The 20637-nt window shown below is 37.5% G+C and overlaps 1 protein-coding gene across 2 annotated transcripts in view; it reads left to right on the top strand.

The window, feature by feature from the left end:
- MEOX2 (mesenchyme homeobox 2) overlaps positions 1 to 20336 on the top strand; it is a 54657-nt gene extending 34321 nt beyond the window's left edge. For both annotated transcript variants that reach the window (XM_075492910.1, XM_075492911.1), the window contains 2 exons: positions 5672 to 5844; positions 19030 to 20336. In XM_075492910.1, the coding sequence (XP_075349025.1) occupies positions 5672 to 5844; positions 19030 to 19254 (398 nt within the window). In that variant the 3' untranslated portion in view covers positions 19255 to 20336. The remainder of the gene's footprint in view (positions 1 to 5671; positions 5845 to 19029) is intronic.
- The last annotated feature ends 301 nt before the right edge of the window (positions 20337 to 20637 follow it).

Here is a 20637-nt window from a genome sequence, read left to right as displayed (position 1 = left end):
GAGGCACTCAGATTGAATATGTTCAGTGATTTGGAACTGTACTTTTAACTGAGCAAAATCTTCTAAGAATATTATTTAAATGACTTTAAAGAGAAGAAAAATTATGAAACAAAAATAGATTAATTAAGTCTGCAGCATTTGACTCATAGTCTCAACTGGTGCAAATAAGAGTAGGTGCATCAAAGTAAGCATAACTATGTAGTTTTGTATAGCCCAGGACTTAACTAAACTTTTTGGTACAAAGATTATACTCAAAAGTAGGGAGTAAGGACTTAAATTAGGATCCTGCAAAGTAATGGGCAATGTTTTGGACACAGGGTAAGTTTACATATGAATTCTGAGCAACTTTGAAATGAAAACAGAAAAAAATGTCATGAAAAAACTGCATAGTATTCTCTATTAAATGTAAAAAATGTTTGAAAGTTACCATTTCTGGGTAAATCTTGTTCTCGCACATAGTTGCTGGCAAAACAATAGGAACCATATGGAGACCTTTATGCCAGCTCCTTGCGTGTGTCTGAGTGAACGATTTCATTTTGTCAGAAAATATAATTAACTATAAAGCAGTAGAAACAATTGGATTAGGCAATTCAGCTGTATACCAGTATGTACTTCTGACCATTAAAAATATAGTTGTCCTCTCCATAATATCCCTTTGCAACTGTAATAGTACAAAGCTGCTTGTTTTCTTCATATGGCTATTTCAGATTAATGATATTTTGCTAGATTATTCCTCTGATACTAAAGTACTTTTCCCTAAATTCATATTGCCAATATCTTGAAGGAAAAAAAAAAAAGGCATTTTGTATTGAATCACGTATCATTGTTGTATCCTATTGACGTTTAGAATCTCTAAAGCTTTTGTTTACATGTTTGTGATTTAAACAAATGTAGAGGAATTAAGTTTGAAAGAAATGCTCTTTCATGTAGCACTAAACTACTCAGAAGTAACAAGCTTTTTGCATTGATTACTTTGTATAGATTGCTTCATTTTAAAGTAAATAACCATGTAGTAGTTGTTCTCTGCAAACACTCGAACATCGTTTAGAGGAAGGTATGCAATTAATTTAGCCAACTTCCCTATAAATTTATAGTGAAATAAATTTAGAAATAGGTTGTTCATGGTAGAGGCTTTCTGAGAATAAGTGTTGGAAGATGTGAGTGAAAGTTGAAAACCTGGACATTGAATAACAACTCTAGGGGTGAAATTCCAATGGGCTTTTTGTCACAAATCGTTAGTGGTTATTGTCACTACTCACTGTCAGTATGGATATCACGATCTGAAAACCATCTGCAACTGCTAATAGAGCACTACCAATATGACTTATTTTTGAAAATTCTTGTTTGGGGTCTTCCATTGCAGGTATTAACTGAAAGTTCATTTCTGTCTCAGAAATGAAGGTATGTCAGCTGTTGAACTAATCCAAGAAAAAATAGCAGATGCTTCTTCCACATTTTGCCCGTGATTCTGACCCTACCCAGTTAGCAGCAGATCTTTGTATCACGGATATTCTGACCAGTCTCTTTCCCTATTCTGTGACCAGTCCTTTTTTTCCTAGGCATGCATCAAAAGCAAAAATACCAAAATAACCACTTCTCATATTCTGCACGTAGGAGTTAGATCCTGTATTTGCTTGGTATGCTTCATCTCCCAATGATGTAGAGAGAAGGAAATAAGAACTCTGGCCAGACAATACGAATGTTGGAATTAACAGCAATCCTTTCCTTAGAGTAAAGTAGAAGTAACTTTTGAGGGTGGGGAATAGTGCCATTAGTAATGATTTTTTTGTAAAAAAATTGAGCTATTATTAAACTCAGGAAAAATCTAAGCCTCCAAAGATCTGTAGAACAGTCATTTATAGCTTTGAATGTCTTTCCAAATGGTATCTTCTACATCAGTTACCAACAAGCATTTTTGTCTAACAGGAGATATTAAAGATGCTGCCTGGATTTTTTGAAAACTGATAAAAACAGTTCTGAGAAAGAGGTATGACCTGCATCCCTCAAAGCAGTGCTTAACTGGCTACATTACCTGACATCCAAAGAACAAAGGTTTGCAAAAGAGAGACTGATAAGGTACTAATACCTGCATGCAGGCTACATCTTCTGAGAGTGTGCCAGAATTTGTCTGGGAGAAGGTGGAAGACAGACAATATAGATTGCTGTATTTTTCATCAAGTGGTTTGTACCATCTGTATATATTTTAAGTGTGCCTTTTGAGAGGCAAGGAGTGTAACTTAGATCCCCCTAGGCTTTGTTCTCTACCTCTACACCTACCATTTGGCATAAGATGTAGCCAGTAGAAGAAAACTAAGGTTGTTGGGACTTTTTTTTTGTCTTAGTTGCAACAGCTGCAAAACAGATGTAGGCTGACATAAGTTCTGCCAAAAATCTCTTCCAAGTCTCCCACCCATTTTCCACCAAAGAGAAGCTAGTCAGGTGATATGAACAGAGACCTGAAGGTCAGAAAGAGATGGGAGCTCCCGATCCTGGCTCTACAGAGACTGTTAAAAAGAAACAATCAGAAAACCTAGATTTACTGCTTTGGAAATTAAAAGAACCAAAATTTCTAAAATTACTATTCCAAGTAGTATGTTGTCAATAGGAAATAAAAGGCAATCTGTACATGAACCACAGCAACACTGCAGCAGAGAAAGTCAGAAGACAGGAAGAGTTCATAATTGGTGTTCACCTAACTGGCATCCATCTAAGTCTCTTTTTAGATATATTTTCAATACCTCAAATGTATTAAGCAAAATACCATTGTCTTGCTGGCCAGATCTTTGCTGAAACAGATTTCCTAGGTTTACAGTTGTTCTGTTGCGTGACCTCAGTACTGAGAAGGAGTCAGCTTTCTGTGTACCTGTCTCAGGTTTCTGCATACCTCTCCAACTTTTGCTTTCAGCAATATTAGAATATATCATGTGCTTTTCTTCAGAGTATCTTGACTATTACAAATGCATTCAGTGACATTCACAACAAATAAATAAAAACCTGAAACTTTTCCACTGTGTCAGTCTGCTGATGAAATCATACTGCTGACAAAACTGTGGCTGCCAGGCACTTAAACTCCAGCATTGACTTAAAGGTAGTATCCAGCAATGGCAGAAATGTCTAAATAACCAGTTGTCCAAGCATGCTTATGAAATTCACACAGGATCTGTGTGGGCTGGCATTGCTAGCAGTGCTGAATCCTCTGTGCTGGCAAAGATGAAGGACAAATGCTACTCGTGCAGTTACATTTCCCTTTCCTTACATCAGTATCCCAGGAACCTGGAATTTAGATGCTAACCCCATTTGTAAATTGGGAACTCAGAACCATGAATATTAACCTGACCGATGACTTGGCTTATTATGGTTTTACTGGCTGTACAGTAATTCTGTTTTTCTCATGGAACTATCTGCTTGCAGAAAAATTGCTTGTGTTGTAAGTCTCAGTCATTTATAGAGATCAGTATCCTCCTGAGAGACCAGATCTGGATGGGTACTCCTGAAGTTTTCCCTTTGACCATTCACAATGGCAGTAGCTACCACGGTTTTACACCTTTGACCCCACTTTCTGTTGCATTTCCAGGCTTATGTCTTCATTTCTACTATTTAGTTTTCAATATGGTGTCAGTGTAATCTGTAAGTGCATTACTTTTATTTAAAGTCACAACATTTAGTTTGGAAACCAGTGAGCCATGGGTCGTTCTTACAGAAAGTACTGACTGGGAAGACTTCTTGGCTCATGGCCTTACATGGGCACAGGTTTACCAAGACAGTTAAGAGGACTTTAGCAATGACTTGCATGAAATACATTTCCGTGTTGTACTGCAGATAAGCAGTATGCGCACCCACCTGCTTTCAAGCACGTATGAATCAAGTCTCTGGTGGTATGAGAATGGTAAGTCCGAATGCTAAGAAAAATGAGTTAGGTATCTCTCTTCAGTGATTCTTTGGAATGCTGAGATAGGGGTTTAAATACTTAAGTTCAGGTCATCTACATAGTATTTGGACCTTATGATGAAGCAGCAGATGAGGAAATTTCAAGGAAGAAAAGCAACATGCATGTTCCTGCAATGGAAAAATGCAGAGAGAAGTTATAGTGACTAGTTTGCCAACTAGTATGAAGGAAGAAATGTGAACTTCTAGGTTGAAGGTGGTTTCAATCTGTTAAGTTTTCTATGTTGAGTTTGGATAATGGACCTTGGCCCCACACTGCTGTCAATGGGTGTGTCATCTAATGGGTTTCTATCCTGGAAAATCCCTACTCCAGTTGTGGCTGAACAGCTCCCAAACCCACTCAACAACATCAGTGGATACCCTCAGTCATACACACCAGCAGTACAACCATGTCTGAAGCAAAGTTCTGTGGGTCATGTCAGCAAAAGTTAAGAGGTTTGGTGATTTGAATCCATTAGCTTTAAAACGTTTTAAATTAATGACTATAGCACTGAGTCAAACATCAACAGTTCTCATTTAAAAAAAAAAAAGTTCCGTTCCAAGCAACAGAGTAACTGACAAAAAGTGAAAACATAGATAGTTGACTGTAGTTTTGAAACCAGACCCACTGGCCAGTTGGACAGTCTCAGGCATGTTGATGATTCATCTGACACAGTCCCAGGGAGTGATTTGTTGCGGGCCTGTTCATTTGGATGTTGATGCAGGTTTATATTTAAAACAGCAGCTGAAGTGTGAATTTATCTGTGACATTTTTAAGATGGTTCATGAGGCCAGAATTTGACTAATGATACTCCTACTGATCTCCTGCTAATTTTGGATTTATAGGTGTTGTATCATACCCAAACTTATAAATGTCTGTCCTCCTTTTTTTTTTCTTTCCACTCTCTCTTTCTGTTTTTTATTTTTTTCTTTTTTTTACAGTTTGATCTCTTTTCATTTATTTAAACAGACTTCACTGACAGCAACAGAATGACTGTCACTGAGTTCAGTAGTTTGGCTCAGGACCAAATATACCCATTTCTGAGAGTAAAAGGAAGGAGCAGGGTGGTAATGAAACTTTCAGCAAAGCTTCTCTGATTGTGGCCAAAGTATTCCTTAGGTAATGAGCTGTAGTGGTAGCAAATTTCTTGTACTGATACCAGCTGTGGCATAACCTCCCTACCTGCAGCTTGGCATGAGTAGGAGGAGATCCCATTATCACATGGGACGTGCTCACCGATTTCTTTTTGATGTGTGTTGAATTTCCTACGCTTTGTCTATTGCCTTTCCCTGAAAGTGTAACTGGACCAAACCTTAAAGTGTGTTCTTTAAAGTTGAGCTTTGGCTTAAAGTATTAGTGAAATGATAGGAGAGAGAGATTCTTGAAGTATTACTCATTAAGACACTAGTCAAATGATACACATCCTGTACTGGTTGGATGCACTGAGAGTTGGCAGAAGTGGGAAGGAGTTGAAGCTTTGCAGAAATTCTACAGAGAACTGTTAGGAAATGAAACACTGCAAGGTTTTAAGCTAAAGTTTGACGGGAGTGAATGGAAGCAGCGGCTCATGTCTGTCATAATTACTGCTGCTTTCCTGATTTACAGTGAAGAATCCATAGCTATGAAAGCAAGGGCGTGTTTCTGAGAGAAAAAAGTTTGAAGAACGTAACTTAAGCACGTTGCTATCTTTGGGCTTCTTTCCTACACTTGTCATTACTTCAATTTTTCATCTTTTTTTTTTTTCAGATTCCCAAGAAGGAAACTACAAGTCAGAAGTCAACAGTAAACCCAGGAAGGAAAGGACAGCTTTCACCAAAGAGCAAATCAGAGAGCTAGAAGCAGAATTTGCTCATCATAACTATTTGACCAGGCTGAGGCGATATGAGATAGCAGTAAACCTTGACCTCACTGAAAGACAGGTACTGATGCAAAATAATGGACTTTAAATGCTTGCCCAATATTTACCAGTGGTTAGTAGCTCCTCACAGTAGAGCTCTTGTTTATGTTACTAATAGGTATGTTGATAGATCAGATTGAATGTTTATAGCAAAATTATATACATTTATTATCTCTCTGCTATGCAAGTAATTTATATTTTTATATGTACCAGCTACAGATTAGTTTCATCTAGTAGGCAGAGATGGAAGATAAAAGCACGAGTAATATATCTGTTAAACTGGTGCACATCTTTTGTAATCTGTCCACAATGATGTGGCTGAAGAAGTGGTAGATCCCAAATACTGCATGCACAAGCAGTTGATTTGCCTGCATGCAAATCTTATTTTAGTCTTGTTTTAGGCTTTAGTCTAAGCATCTTGCTTTAGTCTATTAAATATATGCAGTTGCCATTTGTCCAGAGTTTCTGAACATCCTGTTTCCAGATGGCAGCAAGAATGGGAACACCAGCAAAACTGGAATACAGGCATTTTTTAACCACTTTATGTTACCCTGCACTGTGAAAGCAGAGGAGACGATGGAATTTCTTATCACTGTTATTGGTTTCCTGCTCACCAAACCCTGGTCCGGGAAACACTTCTGCACGTGCTTGTTTCATCATGCATGTTGTCACGTTGATTTCTGATGGAAATATTCATGTTAAGCATGTACTGAAGTGTTTCAGGATCCCATCCCAACACACTAAATAGGTAATCAAGTCACATTTCAAATAATAATCACATCAACATACACATTTAAAAAATGTGTTTTAGTAAAGACATTTAGAATACGGGACTCAAGTACACCAAATCTGATGAAATATTACCTACAGTTTTATCATTAAAATTGAAAGCTTTTTGCCCACTGATAGACAGTCATCCTTTCTTCAGGAATCAATATTAGATTGAGGGATTGCTTTAGATACAATGACTAAGATGATGATATATTCAAGGGAAGGTATCAAAATAGGACCATGATTTGTGAACTCCAGATATGAGGAGTTTTGCAATTATCTTGAGTTTCATTAACACCTGCTATAAGTAGACATCTCAGTGAATATCCAGCCATTTCTATACATATGAACACACATTTACTCACACAAGCAAATGAAACAGTTTTTTTCTTTGAAGGCTTCTAGAGAATGGCTGTCCCTTCCAGCTTGTCAAGAAGAAGCCAGTAATTTCTCTTGTTTGACTTGAACACGTTGCCAGGTTCCACTGGGGTAATTTTCAGTTACTTAAATATGTTTGTTATATTTGTAAAGCACACCACTTTGTATCAAAAAATTGATAAAATTTTGCCTTTTTCATTTGCACTGACAAAGGTAAGCCAAGACAATTAGATTAACTTCCACCCCTGATTTTGACAGCTAAGGGGAGGAGGAGTGACTTCTTGTCTCAGTGACAAAGGTAGAGTTGGTGTGGAACTGAGCAACGATAAATAAATTTAAAAAATATCTGCTGGCCAATTTGATGGGAATCAGTCAGCTGAATTCAGAAAACATATCCCCATATTTAATAATGGTGAATTTGGCCTGAAATTTAACTATTCTCCCTGATAAATTTTTTATTCTTTTCTTCAGAGATTAGGTTGAGTAGTACAACTAAATTAAGAGACAGTTCACTATCCTAAAGGAAATAGTTAAACTGAAAGCATTTAACATACTGAAAAGGGGCAGATAAATATTAAATATTGTCTCTGGAAGAGAAAAGGCAGCCTGTGCTACACAAATGCAGAGAATTCATTTAAGTCATGGGAGCACTTGCTGTTTTCTAGCTGTCGCATAATGTCGGTTCTAAGCATTCTGCTGATAATTGTGATAATTTCTATAGAATTACAATTAGTCTATCTAATTATGTAATCTACTTCTTCTCTGCTTCCCCAGATTATCACAGAGTGACAACTGAGCTGCTAGAGATAACTCCCTTCCTTCCTTCCTTCCTTCCTGCCTTCCTGCTTAAAGCCATCCTTGCTTAGAAAAGGAAAGCATTAAGATTTTTAGCTTGATAGAGTCCAGTTCTGTATCTTGCCACAATAAAAGTGGTCTGAGAGAAAAAAAAATGATAGCATAAAAAAAGTATGGTTAATTGAAAACAAAAAGAAAATTGAGAGGAAATTCTGGACATATTTTTCAGTTTCTGAATCATACTAAGCCAAGTAATGATGTCACTTCCAATGTTGTCAATTAGAAATGTCTCTTTTTTAAATCAAATATATTGCTTTGATGGAAAAATGGTGTAAATAAGCATGGAACTGGGTGTAGGTTTCCATGGTATATGGCAGTCTTCAGAAGTTGAATGCAGTAAATCAAAAGGCTTGACTCTTCTTGCATACTTGTTTTACATCAGTATTCCTTCAGTGACTTAAAAAAAAATACTCCAGGGTGAACCTGGTGTGACACTAATATTTCTTTTTTTTTCCAGTTAAGAGACTGAATTCATATTCAGGACCTGTCTTTCCATCATTAGGAGAATGAATGATTATTCTTGAGTGGGATAACAGCACTTATTTCTTACTTACTACTGTTATTACGTTCTTTTACTAGCTGTCCCAACAGAGGAGATCATATTTTATACCTATCTTAAACAGTCAATACCTATCAAAACTGTCCTTTCTCTAAAATTATCATGACTGCATTAAAATATATTGATGGAATTTCAGAAAAACACTCTCCAGTGAGGTAACATTTTTAGAAAATTACTATTTCTGGAACAGTTTTCCTTTACTGTTTTTTCCCCAAAGGCTGCATTGCAGAAAATGGTACCTGATAGGCAGTAGTTCCTTCATTTGCAATAAATGAACACACAAGTGATAAACTCAATCTCATCACGGGCTGTAGACCTACTTGTGTTGGAAGCACTCTTGATCTCTCATGAAACATTGAAATTGCACACAGAGAACTGAAACCTGCTTCAGATAATGCAATGACAAAAACCAGCAGTGGGTCTTGGGTGAACTAACTTATCTGCTCAGAAAATAGGTTTGAGAGCAGACCTAACCCCTGATGGAATGAATTGTTTAGCATAATTGTTTTTACTAGGTTTTTAAAAAATGACAAGCATCATATTATTCAGAGGGCAGAAGAACAAAAAATAATCTGGTGAAAGTATTGTTGGGTCATCCTAAAGTTACAACTTTCAGTTATTTCCCAAGATGTGAGATAAATCATGGCGCCTATTATCTTAAGAAAGCTCTATCTTCCTCTTGACTATAGTGATAATTTCAACCATACGACACAGCTTAAAAGAGGCACTGACCAACTAACACTTCATAATTACCTTTTTGGCATTTAAACAAGCTGTATAAAAAAACATATGTCTGACCATATTTAAAAAGCAATATAAGGGTATTAAAGTTTTCTACAGTCATCAAAGTAAGGCTCCATTTGACTTTTGAAACAACTTACAAGATCAGTTCAAACATAAATGCCTCATGGAAGGCCATTTCACAAAAATAATAATGAAAAAAACCCCTCACAACATATGGATCAGGAGAAGGAAGTAATCCTATCACTCCCTAAAAAGGAAACCTGAGTTACAAGACAGGAGGATGAAATGAAATAAGTGCCTCAATTGCCTAGATATTAAGAGTGCACTTTGAGAGCATTATAAGCACATCTGGTGGTAGGATGGCTCTATTATGGTATTGTAAGAATTCCAGCAGTATAGGTACATATAATTCCTGCTCCATCTCTTACAGAGTGCACTCACAATCCCTGCTCAGCCAGCAGTTAATAATTTTCAGCTGGCAGGCCTCTATTATATTTTGAAGAGCCAGTTAGTCTAAAAACTATCTTAGCTCCCTAGATATTTGTAACCTTGACAAGCGCATTCTTGGCTTTTTTGTACATCCAGATAAACTTGGAGAAAGTTCCATGCAAACTTTTTAATATCTCGCTGTGGGATGAGGAGAGGAAGCAGCTGCAGTGGGGTATCAGAGGCGTGGCAAAATGGACATTTTTATGGAGTTGGTCCTGCCAAATATAGAAAGAGTAGGAGATCTTTCCACCTCACAAGATCTTTTTGCATGGAGCTAATCAAAAGAGTAATGTTGCAGTTCTGCAGGCTAGCTAAGGTTACCGGAATAAACAGTCCAAATATGTAATGCTTCTGTTTGCCAACATAAACGGAAAATCCCACCTAGTCAGATTAAATTCTGCTGATGGCCATGAGAAGCTTTATTTCTTCTTGACTTTAATTTCCAATACCCGCCCAGAAGCCACCAATCATTTATAAAAGACCTGAAGCCATTGATTTTGCATAGACAAAAGACAAAATTTTGTCAAAATGAAGAGTGCTTTTGCATCTGTGTTTGGCTTCCATGTACATGGTACCAATGTGGGATGAGTGACAAAGGAAGAAGCTTTGTAATGCCTTTTTCTACCTGAAAGAGAAGCAGGCACTATTATTATTTAAATGCATTTAGGCAATGTTGGTATAGTACGTAGGGCAATGGGGCCATTAACCCACACTGTAACACTGCATTGTTATGACTATACAAATAATAAATGAAGTTTCCCATTAGACAAGTTTCCTCCAGACCAGGTTACCTCAATCCAATCACAAGTGACTTCATTAAAATCCTTTTCAGCGTCACAGAGCTCAGGGGAGGCTAATCAGTGCATTTTTTAGACATGACTGGTAAAGTAAGAGTAGCTCCCCTTAGTCACCTGGGTGAGAAACCAGGGCGTTCCATGTTCCTCAGTTAGGTGTTTGTTCTGAACCACCTCTGGAAGAGTCAATGTCTCTCCATGCATCACACAGCATGGCTAGTTTCCTACTTTAGGAAGCTAGATTTCTAAGGGTAGGTGGTGAAATTTTTCCCCTGTATACTTTCAAACAAAATCAAACGATGGATTGATAGGACAAGCTTGACCGTATCTGCCTGATTTATTGTGCTGTCACATCTTCCCTGAAAGGCAGCTGCTCATTCCAAGCTTCCATGTGTTAAGCACTCTCTATACACACTATAATAATGAGCCTGTGTGGCTTGCAATCCTTTAGATTGTTTGTTTTATTTAAAGTAACACTCTTAATAAAATAAAACTCACCAATACTTTTATATTTGTCTTGACCAATATAAATACCAGCAGTAAGTTACTGTGCTAACTCAGTTTGTTCTTTCTTAGGAAAGAACGCTCCTGGCAAACTTAATTATAACTCGTGCATAATTTTGATCTGTACAATAATTCTTAAAAAAAGTACATGGCAAAACTTCAAACAGCGTATTTACTTTTGCAGTATTGATTGAATTCAAACAGGCAATTCCATGTGCAAAGATCCAAGTGCCTCAAGCTGTTAGTTGTGAATGGACTCTACACCTGCAGAGAGACCCTGTGGGGTTCAGGGTGGGGAGAAACCTCTGTCTGTGCCAAGCTGCATATGCAATATAGACAGAAATATTAGCAGCCCATACGGCTGCTTTTACAAAGTGAGTAAGGCTCTGCTGTCCCCTACCCCTACCCTTTCTTAGACACAAGTCAGGAAAGATGCGGCTTGTTCTGTCACCTGTTTAAGGAGATAGGAGCTTTTTAGGCTTGTCATTTATGGTCACTTGAAAAAACAGAAAGAAGAAATCAGTGAAGAACAAATGGTATTGGAGAGGTATAAATGAACATGTAGAATAAAGGAGATTATTTTTACACAGGGCATTGAAAAATGTAGAATCTCTTTCTGGTTTCACTAGTTCCTTCTCCTCAAGGCAGGCTCTGTGGAAAGCAGCTGCAGCTTCTTGAGGCTTACTAGCTTTAAAACTGAGTGTTGATTTTGAGGCTAGTTTACCATCTAAAGACTCAGGACTGGCTTATTTTGGAAGGCAAAAAGGTCCCTCCAGATTTAAGGTAATGAACTGTGGAACTAGTTTAAGTGAATACAAATAAGGGTGCTTCTTACTTGGGCAGGGAGATGGCTTCCATAGCCATAGAGCCCTAGAGGATAGTCATGGGCCGATAGTCAGACGTTGCTTTCTGCCGAGTACCGCTTCTTGACATTTGACTTTCTACTAAAGTAGTAGCAGAAAAAAACATCAACATACTCAGCCAAAAGCCAGTCTTGAGTACCCACCATCTTTTAACTTTCACACTCAGTTGACCTGTGCAAAATGGGTGCAGAATGATGCATGTTAGAATTTTTTTCTCATGAAATAAAATGCGCTACATGTGAGTAATTCATGCAAGTAAATGCCTATACAAAAAGGCAAAGTTTAGCTGAAGGCGATCTTCCCCACAAATTAGTTTTCCACCATGTGTTCCTTTTGTAGATTTCTATATATACGCAAAGAAATTGGATGAAGGTAGACTCTAAAAAGATATATTATGGAGAATAAGGTAGAGGGAGTTCTAGCAGCAGCCCCACAGATTGCCTTTCTTTGCCTCTGAACAAAAAAGAGACTAATTTTATAAAAAATACTCCCTTCAATTATGTACAACAAGCCAGTAGGAGGAAAGAACCTGAAATAGTGTGTCCCATTCTGCTTAAGGTATGTTAACTCTGAAGCCTAATTAAGAGAGGTTTTGAATAGGGAGGGTTAGCTGTTTGATCATGAAATTTTGAAGATCACTGGTGGTGAAGGTGGCAGTTCTTTGGATGGAGTAGAAGGAGGTAAACTGATTGCTCTCAAGGACTTCTGAAACTGGAATGAAATACTCCTATTGCTGCTCTCCTCTGAAATATAATGTTTATTCCATCCCTGTCTAAACGTGGGAGGTAGAAAGGAGAATGTATCACCTAAGCAGTACCCAAACCTCAACTGACTTCTATGTAACGAAAAACCAGAACTCACTCCTACACCTTCCTGGGTGCCAAAAGCTCCAGCTGTCCTTTGTGCACCTGCCAAAACCTCCCCTTTTTCTCAACAGCTGCTGCAAAGTACTTGTGCACATTCGGTGCAAAGTCCTGTAACGTAACATGGAGCGGATTGCTTTAAATCAGTGAGCAGGTGACTTAAGCAATTTTAATCAGAAGGTTCTGGTACCACTCATCCATTTCCAAAGAAAAGTTAATTTTCTCCATTTCAGGTATTTTGGTATTATTTCATAATAACTAAGAAGAAATTTAATACTCAGATTTATTTAAACTGGTTTTAAGCTCAAAATATATATAAGTTTTTTAAGAGGTGTTTTTTAGAATAGAAATTGGAATTTCTTTAAATCATATAAGGGAGAAATTTAAAAGTAATTGAATAAAACTACCTTAACTTACTCTCCCATGTATCCAGCATGACTGAAATCCAGCTGAACTATTTAAAAATCTCATGTTATCTTTAGTCACTGAAGTGATCTGATAACTCTGACTACCATTTCTGTAAATATATTAAACTAATAGGTTTGATTCTTCCAACCCTTATATTTATTCATAGTCTAGAACAGGAAAAGAAACTTTCCTGGTTTTACATTCCTACTTGCTTTTATAAGGCTGTTGAATAAATTATCACAAAAATACTATCTCTATATATGTGAAAAAGGTAAGTTTCAGCTGTATAACACCAGTGATTTCTGTAAAGTTCAGGAGTTTGACTTTCTTTAAAACTTGGCAGCGTAAGTGTACTATCTAAAAATAACTGGAACGTTTTCAGAGCCAAAGAAAGTTGAGAAGTAAACTTTTCAATTTTTTTAATTTTGAAAAGTCAGGGTTATTTTTTGTTATCCATATGTTTGTCTGCATTAGAAGAAAGTAAATTGACAGATTAAAAAAAATAATAATAAAAGAAAATGGACAATGGCTGACCAGGGGCAGAACGCTTAAAAGACTTGGTGATGTGGTCTTCCTGACACATCATTTAGGTATAATAAAACATGGAATTTGGGATACTGACTTCAAAGACTCATACTTAGAAATATGCATCCCTTATAGCAAAATAATAGTTTCAACTGGCACAGTGCTCTTGTTTCTAATTTTTAAGGTTTGCGAGATATCAGGCCTCAAATTTTAATCTCGTTTGGGACTCATGCCACTAAAACCTGGAATAGAAAACCTAACTTTAGGAAAGAATCTTTCATTTCAGAAAAGAGCTTTTTTAAAGAGAAATGTCGTTTTTCTTAAAAGAAGAAAGACAACAGATGGTGTAACTAAGGTAGTTTGAATTCAGTTGTGCTTTCATTTTTCATACAAGAATGTCTTTATTAAGAAATACTCATTAATTATAGAAGGTGTCTGTTTAGTTTTTCTCTGTAAGTACAGAACGCTAAAATCCCGTGTCAAAAGGAAGTATCTGCATTCTACAGAGCATGGTAGAAGTCAACTGTTCTTAAAGTTACTGTGACTGAAGGTCTCTACTGCAGAAGGAGTATTAAATCAGAAGTTTAGGTGATATGCTCATTTGGAACCAAAATGATCCGTTGATGTCCACATCATTAATCATGAAGTTGTATTAAAGATATACATGCAAGACAGCACATAATGTGGCCCTTAAGCCTATAAAGGACCTATATATCGTAAGTATATAATGATTACTTTAGTAATGTAGACACTAATAAGATCAACCCCCTTGTTTTGAATCTCCTCCCATGATTCCTGCGGAGTAGACCTTAAAACAAATTGGTCACAGCAAAAACATTTCTTGTGTACATCAGGAGATGTGCAATGTGAAATCATTTACTTGTATCTTAAGTAAAAGTCTAATCATCAGATGTGGAGATGCAGATGCTAAACAACTTGTTGACTAAGGGAAAAGAGACTGTGCTTTCGTGCCAGTAAGCAGATGTGCTCAATAGACTGGCTTATAAGTGCTGATTTAGAAACAGCTGTTAATGCTACCATCATCTTTAATATAGTTCATTTCCCTCCACTTCCTTTGTTTTCCGTACATACATATGCTTACTCTGTTCAGTTAAGTTGTGCTAGTCAGAGGATGGAGAGGAGGGATTGCATTTTAATAAATAACAGGCAATCAGGACCTGATTCTGGGAGGTGGTGAGCACTCTCAGCTCCCACTGGAGCTAACTTGGACTTGAAAAACAGCATAAAAAGGTTCATAAAACCTACGGTATCAAGTTTGTCATAATAGATCTTCAAACTACTTAAAAGGATTTCATTTTTGCAAAAGTTGTAAATGGCACAAGCTAGTTCTTTCACTGGAAAAAAGTTCAAGAGTTTTTCAAGTTCACTTCAGTAAGAGCTTCTTCTCTCTCCCTTATTTTTATTCTATTTTTTCCTTTATTTTTCTTTCAGTCATTCTCTCCTTTCTCTCTTGCTCTTTCTCTTTCTTTCATTCTCTCTCCTCTTTCTTTCTCCTCTCTCCTTTTTGTTTCTCAGGGTGCTTTGTTCTGATGCATGTTTTGTGCAACACCTGTAAGTTTCAAAAGAGTCGTGTGTTTGACAAGCACAGTTTTCCATGAATCCAGATAAACTGACACTCTGAAGTACTTCACACAAAGTTTTCTTCACTTCCTTCCCATTACTAAAATATAGATGGATCACATATCAGTAACAACTATACCCTCCATAATTGACTCTTCAGCTCCAAAGGAAGTTCAAAATTCCAATATCTGAATTTGATCTCTAGAGGAAATAACAAGTGAAGGACCTGTCTCATATTATTAGCACATGAGCATTAAGGACTTCATCTAGAGTCCATTGAACTTGATGGAAAAACTCACACTGACATTAGTGTACTTTGGATCAGGTCAAAAGTGGATTTCAGTACTTTATAATGGAGGACGTAAAGAAATATATACAAAAAATATGTAACGTATTCCCTCATATAAGACTACCTCTGTACGTTAATGCACCAAATGACATCAAAATAAATGCATAATATTTTCAATAATAAACTTTACTATAACTGATTTCTAGCTTTTGAAAATAATCTTTGACATACCAAATAAAGACATTTCTTTTTTGATATTCTCTTAGTAAATCAGATGCAGATTATTTGAAGTCATTAATAAAAAAGCCTAAAGCTTTTTTTTACCTTTTTTTTCTTTTTTAAATTGTTCCTATTTTCTCTTTATGAGAAGCCTGACAGGCTATATGCCAGTCAGTAGTATATATTCTCCTATGGGTGTGCCAGGGTTACTCTCTTTCCCCTACACTCTAGAGAGTGCGTGCAAAGGTATCCAGAGTCCTTTTAGCCCTACTTTCGTTAAATGCCATGTTTCCCAGACAGTGGGTCACGTGCAGACATAGCGTTGCGTGCTGGATCCTCTGAGGAATTTACAAATGTATCTTGCGGTTCTTCTTGAAAAGGGAAATCATCCCTTTTTTTGGTAGGGATATTAAAATTTGGTAGGGATTAAGATTTGGTAGGGATATTTGGTAGGGATATTTGGTAGGGATATTAAAAGGACGACATCCCTTTTAATATCAATTAATATACAGGTGCTGACCTAGACTCATCCCTGGTGGAGGCATTTCAGGGCATGGTCAGATGAGCCAGTCTGAGGGGAGATGATCTGAATGAAGGGGTACTCCCCAGCCTGTCCTTGGCTACTCATTACCTGGAAGCTGGTGCCACTCGCTTCTCCTGGGTTTAAGGCTCAAGGAGAGAGACTGCTCTCGACTGTGGTTTTGTGACGTGACCTGAATTATAAAAAGCAGCAGCAGCAAAATAGTGTAAGAAAAAGTGGAAAACAAAAAAGAATAATTTATTAAATTGGAGTCAAAAACGTCAAGCGAGCAGATGTGAGAGTTTAGCTCTGTCTGTGAGAGGAGAACAGAAATGAGCACCTGCATCAGGAGCCAGGCAGCACTCATCCTGCTCACGCCTGTCCCAGCCAGAACCGTTTCTGACAATGACTGTAGGAGTATCAGCTTCAGTTTCTCAAGTATCCAAAAATGAAATGGATGCATCTGGAAGGTGGTTTGCCTGGATGCCTCCTGTTCCAGTAAGTTAAAGGGGGTTGAATCCAGGTCGTGCATTGAAATTTTTTGCTTCAAATGCATCACTGTTATTTTTCTTGAAACCACTTTTTGTATACATTATTATTTTGTTTTAGGCTTTCAATGCTGTGACTTACTCCATGAATTTGCAAGGACGTAAAGATATCCGGAGAATTGCTTAGATCTTTTAAACATCACTCCAAGCCTGTCATTTCTTCTTATCGAGTAAAATTCTTTGGTCCCTTATTTCAGAAGAAGAGTGATAATATCCTGCGGTACTGGGTTGAATCCAAAGTCTATTATTTTTGACGTTTAGATTATGACTGCAGTTGCATCTACTGCACTGTCTGGCACCAGTATAGTAGTGTCTTTTACAAGAGAAACTTCATTGTCTTAAAAACCAAAATTAAACAAAATGACATCTTAACTTCCCCCAGAAAGCTGCCAATGCTGTACTAATGCTGTACCCTTTTGAAGACACTGTTTCCATGGACACCTCTGATACGTGACCCGAGTATGATAATTCCCAGCATCTCAGCAGCCAGAAATAAATACCTTCCCCTTTACACTCATTTCACTTTACAAGCCAGATTCTTTGGCTCTGATGAGTTGACTAAAGGAAAGGATGTGCTGTGCTTTGAGGCTCTTAACTAACCTGGAATCATTTTGCTCTGTTCCCAAGTGATTGCTTATAACAGCTCACATCGGCTATAACAGGAATATAGAGTATAAAAAAATAAATGTACCTCTCTCCCTTCCCACATACGTACATACAGCTAGTGATGTTAACTATCAGTTTAACTGTAGTAAAATTTTAATGTAAAATTCAAAGTGATAGTAAAGGTTAAACACAGCAATGTTTCCTGGATGTATAAGACAGATTCAGCAAAACAGCATTTTTGTGGCTCTATTACTCATGTTGTACAATGTGTCCTGCTGTGCGTGTTCCTTGCTGTTTCTTTTAAAACTCTGAAACACATTCTGCTAAACGCAGCAAAGGATACACCGACATTGCAAGCTTTCTTGCTTTCTTTCCAAGTGAAAAGTTGCAGACATTGTTTATTTTTCTGTGGAACCTTCAAATGAAGAGCTGCACAGACACACACGCACGAGATTTTTTAGCAACGTGAACTCTAAATGGATCAACCCCAACAGTCTTCTATTCATACTGTTTTCAGTGATAATATTTTAAGTTGATTTGAAATCAGCCTTTAATCTGGTGTAATATATTTGACAGATGCTATGAAGATCTTTTGGTTTTTTCTTTTCTTTTGGCTATTGAAAAAAAAGTCCTTGTGGTTTGCAGTGCTGGTACTTTAGAACTGTGCAAATAATTTAGGTTTACTTCCCCCCCCATATATTTCTGTACAGAGAAGGAGAGGGGGGGAAATGAGTTTCAGCTGGAGTGAAATCTTGGGGCTTAATGTGACTTGAATACAGATACATTTTTAATCCTTCACGCAATGAATTTCTTTTCCATTCTCATCTGAAATTATTTGCTGATTTTGACTCAAATTTGTAAATGTCTTGCCCTCTGGCTTTGCGCGTATTTATTTGGCTGAAAACTTTGACCAGGGTTTATGGCTAAATGTAGTAGAATCGAGGATCAGTCAACTACAATCATTTAAAAACATTTGTGAAGTAGACAGGGAAGTGGTAAGTTTTGACAGTAAGAAATGCTCTTTCAGATACTTCAGCAAAATAATAATAAAAAAAAAAAAAAGAGCTCTTCAAATGCTCCACCTGAAACTTACCACCAGTTTACAGAAACAAAGAGGCAGAAAGCAATGCAAAGTAACTGCCTTCCTTTCCAAAGTAACTTTCCAAAGTAACTTAAGTTCCTTTCCAAAGTAACTGCCCTCCTTTGAAGGGTAATTACCAGCACTGTCAGCACGGGGCGCAGCAGTATGGGTCCTGCCAGCAGACCGGGCTCTCTGTTACACGAGAGGTAGGTTCTTCTGCGCGGTCCCTTGACGGGTACCATTTTGCCTCTGTTTCTCTGCCTGTGAAATGGCGTTAATAAGTTTTTCAAGAGTATGTTAACTTCTTAATGTTTTCTAAAGGACTCCGAGATCTTCCTGTGGAGCTATCTGCTGCAGATAGCCCGGCTGCCTTCTTGCGGTAAACACTTTCCCTCCTTTGCAGTCATTATCCTCGCATCCCAGGGTTCACGTCCTATCCAAAACTGCTCCTCGGGGAAGGCTTGCTAAGCTTTTTACCATACAGACAGAAAGGCAGCGCGTTGCACGTTAAAAACCAGAAAAAACTCAAGTGCTGTGCTACAGCTAAAGATCGTTATTACCTTCAATGACCCCCATCTTTATTTTCTTGTTTTGTCTCTCTTCTGCGAAGGTAAAAGTTTGGTTCCAGAACAGACGAATGAAGTGGAAGCGGGTAAAAGGGGGCCAGCAAGGGGCAGCAGCCCGGGAGAAGGAACTGGTGAATGTGAAAAAGGGCACGCTGCTCCCCTCCGAGCTCTCTGGCATCGGCGCAGCTGGTCTCCAGCACACGGGGGACTCACTAGCGAACGACGACAGCCACGACAGCGATCACAGCTCTGAGCACGCACACTTATGATACACAGAGAGTGTCCCAGCTCCGTTCTCAGGAAAGATGCTTTGCTGGCAAGCCTTACACAGGCATCGTTTACGTATGCAAGTGACTCTGGCAGTGATTTTTAAGGTTGTTATGGAAAATTCAGGCTTATTGTGTCTGCTTTTCTTGATTTTTAGATGGTTTACAGTAAGTGCCATGTCTTAAAGGTGCCTCAAGAGTGGAGAAGTGGAAGACGAACTTACTTTGAACATTCCAGATTTGTTTGTCATGTTTATGACAGCGGGCAGGTATTTTTGCTTTAGCTTGCACTGAAAATTACATTGCTCTCAACAGACGTTATATTCTGAAAACCACAGTGCCACAAAATCACTATCTAGTGGATAAGAAATGTATTTTAACTCTGTATATATTTACTTTACAGCATTTTCCTGTCTTCACTAATTTTAGCAATGCATTCATATTAGCTGATGGCAATAGTCACTCATGACAATAAATGGCTTTTTGTCTCTTTATTTTTGTTTTGTTTTTCCAAAGACATACAATAGATGCAGATACTTTTGTTCAAGTAGAGAACAATACAATAGTGTCTGCTAGGACACGTCCTTGTATGACAGACAAAACAAACCTTATGTTGCATTTACTATCAACTGCTGCTAATAGGGTATTATTAAACTTACCTAGCTCCTCAATTCTTCTTATCTTATAACTGCAAAAAATGATTTTTAGGATCATAAGGATAGTCCAGTAACCTGCCAAAAAATGTCATGTTCCACTCATGCTCGGTGGAAACTTCCCAAAGGATTATTCATTTCTACTTTGTCATAATTGAGTACATTGATAAATACTGACACTCTGCAGAAATGTTGTCGCTTCATCTTCAGTTTAAAAAAACCAGCAGATAAGCTGAAAGTTATTATCAACTGCTTATGTTGGTAGAAATCAAAATACGAAGGTAACTCAGTATTGTGTCCCATGTGTAAAATCAAGACACATTTTCTGTTATAAGCTTTTGTGTACATACAGGCAAATACCAAAACCCAAAATTTAATGCAAACCATTGATTGTACTTTGTAAAGAAATATGTTTAATAAATAATCCTTTTTAAATAATTCTGGTCTCTCTACAGTGATTTCATAGGATACTTAAGGTGGGTTTTTTTAAAAGTCCTAAGCAGCTCTGCCTTTTTCGGGTCTTTCGGAACTTAATCTGTCCGTGGACAGCACAAAGCTATGTTTTCAAATTTAGGCGTTTAATCTTGGATAAACCTTCTACCTTGATCCATTTGGGAAACTCTTTCCTTTAACAGGAAAAAGGCATCTAGCAGCTAATGATGTGTTCAGCCAAAAACAACACGAGTCTGTTCAACCATTTTTCCAGATTTAGAGCAAATATAAAGGGTTATTT

Source organism: Mycteria americana, chromosome 2, assembly GCF_035582795.1.
Source record: "Mycteria americana isolate JAX WOST 10 ecotype Jacksonville Zoo and Gardens chromosome 2, USCA_MyAme_1.0, whole genome shotgun sequence".
NCBI classification, from domain to species: domain Eukaryota; kingdom Metazoa; phylum Chordata; class Aves; order Ciconiiformes; family Ciconiidae; genus Mycteria; species Mycteria americana.
The sequence above is the reverse complement of the archived record's forward strand: the minus strand, read 5'-3'. Positions and strand labels throughout refer to the sequence as shown.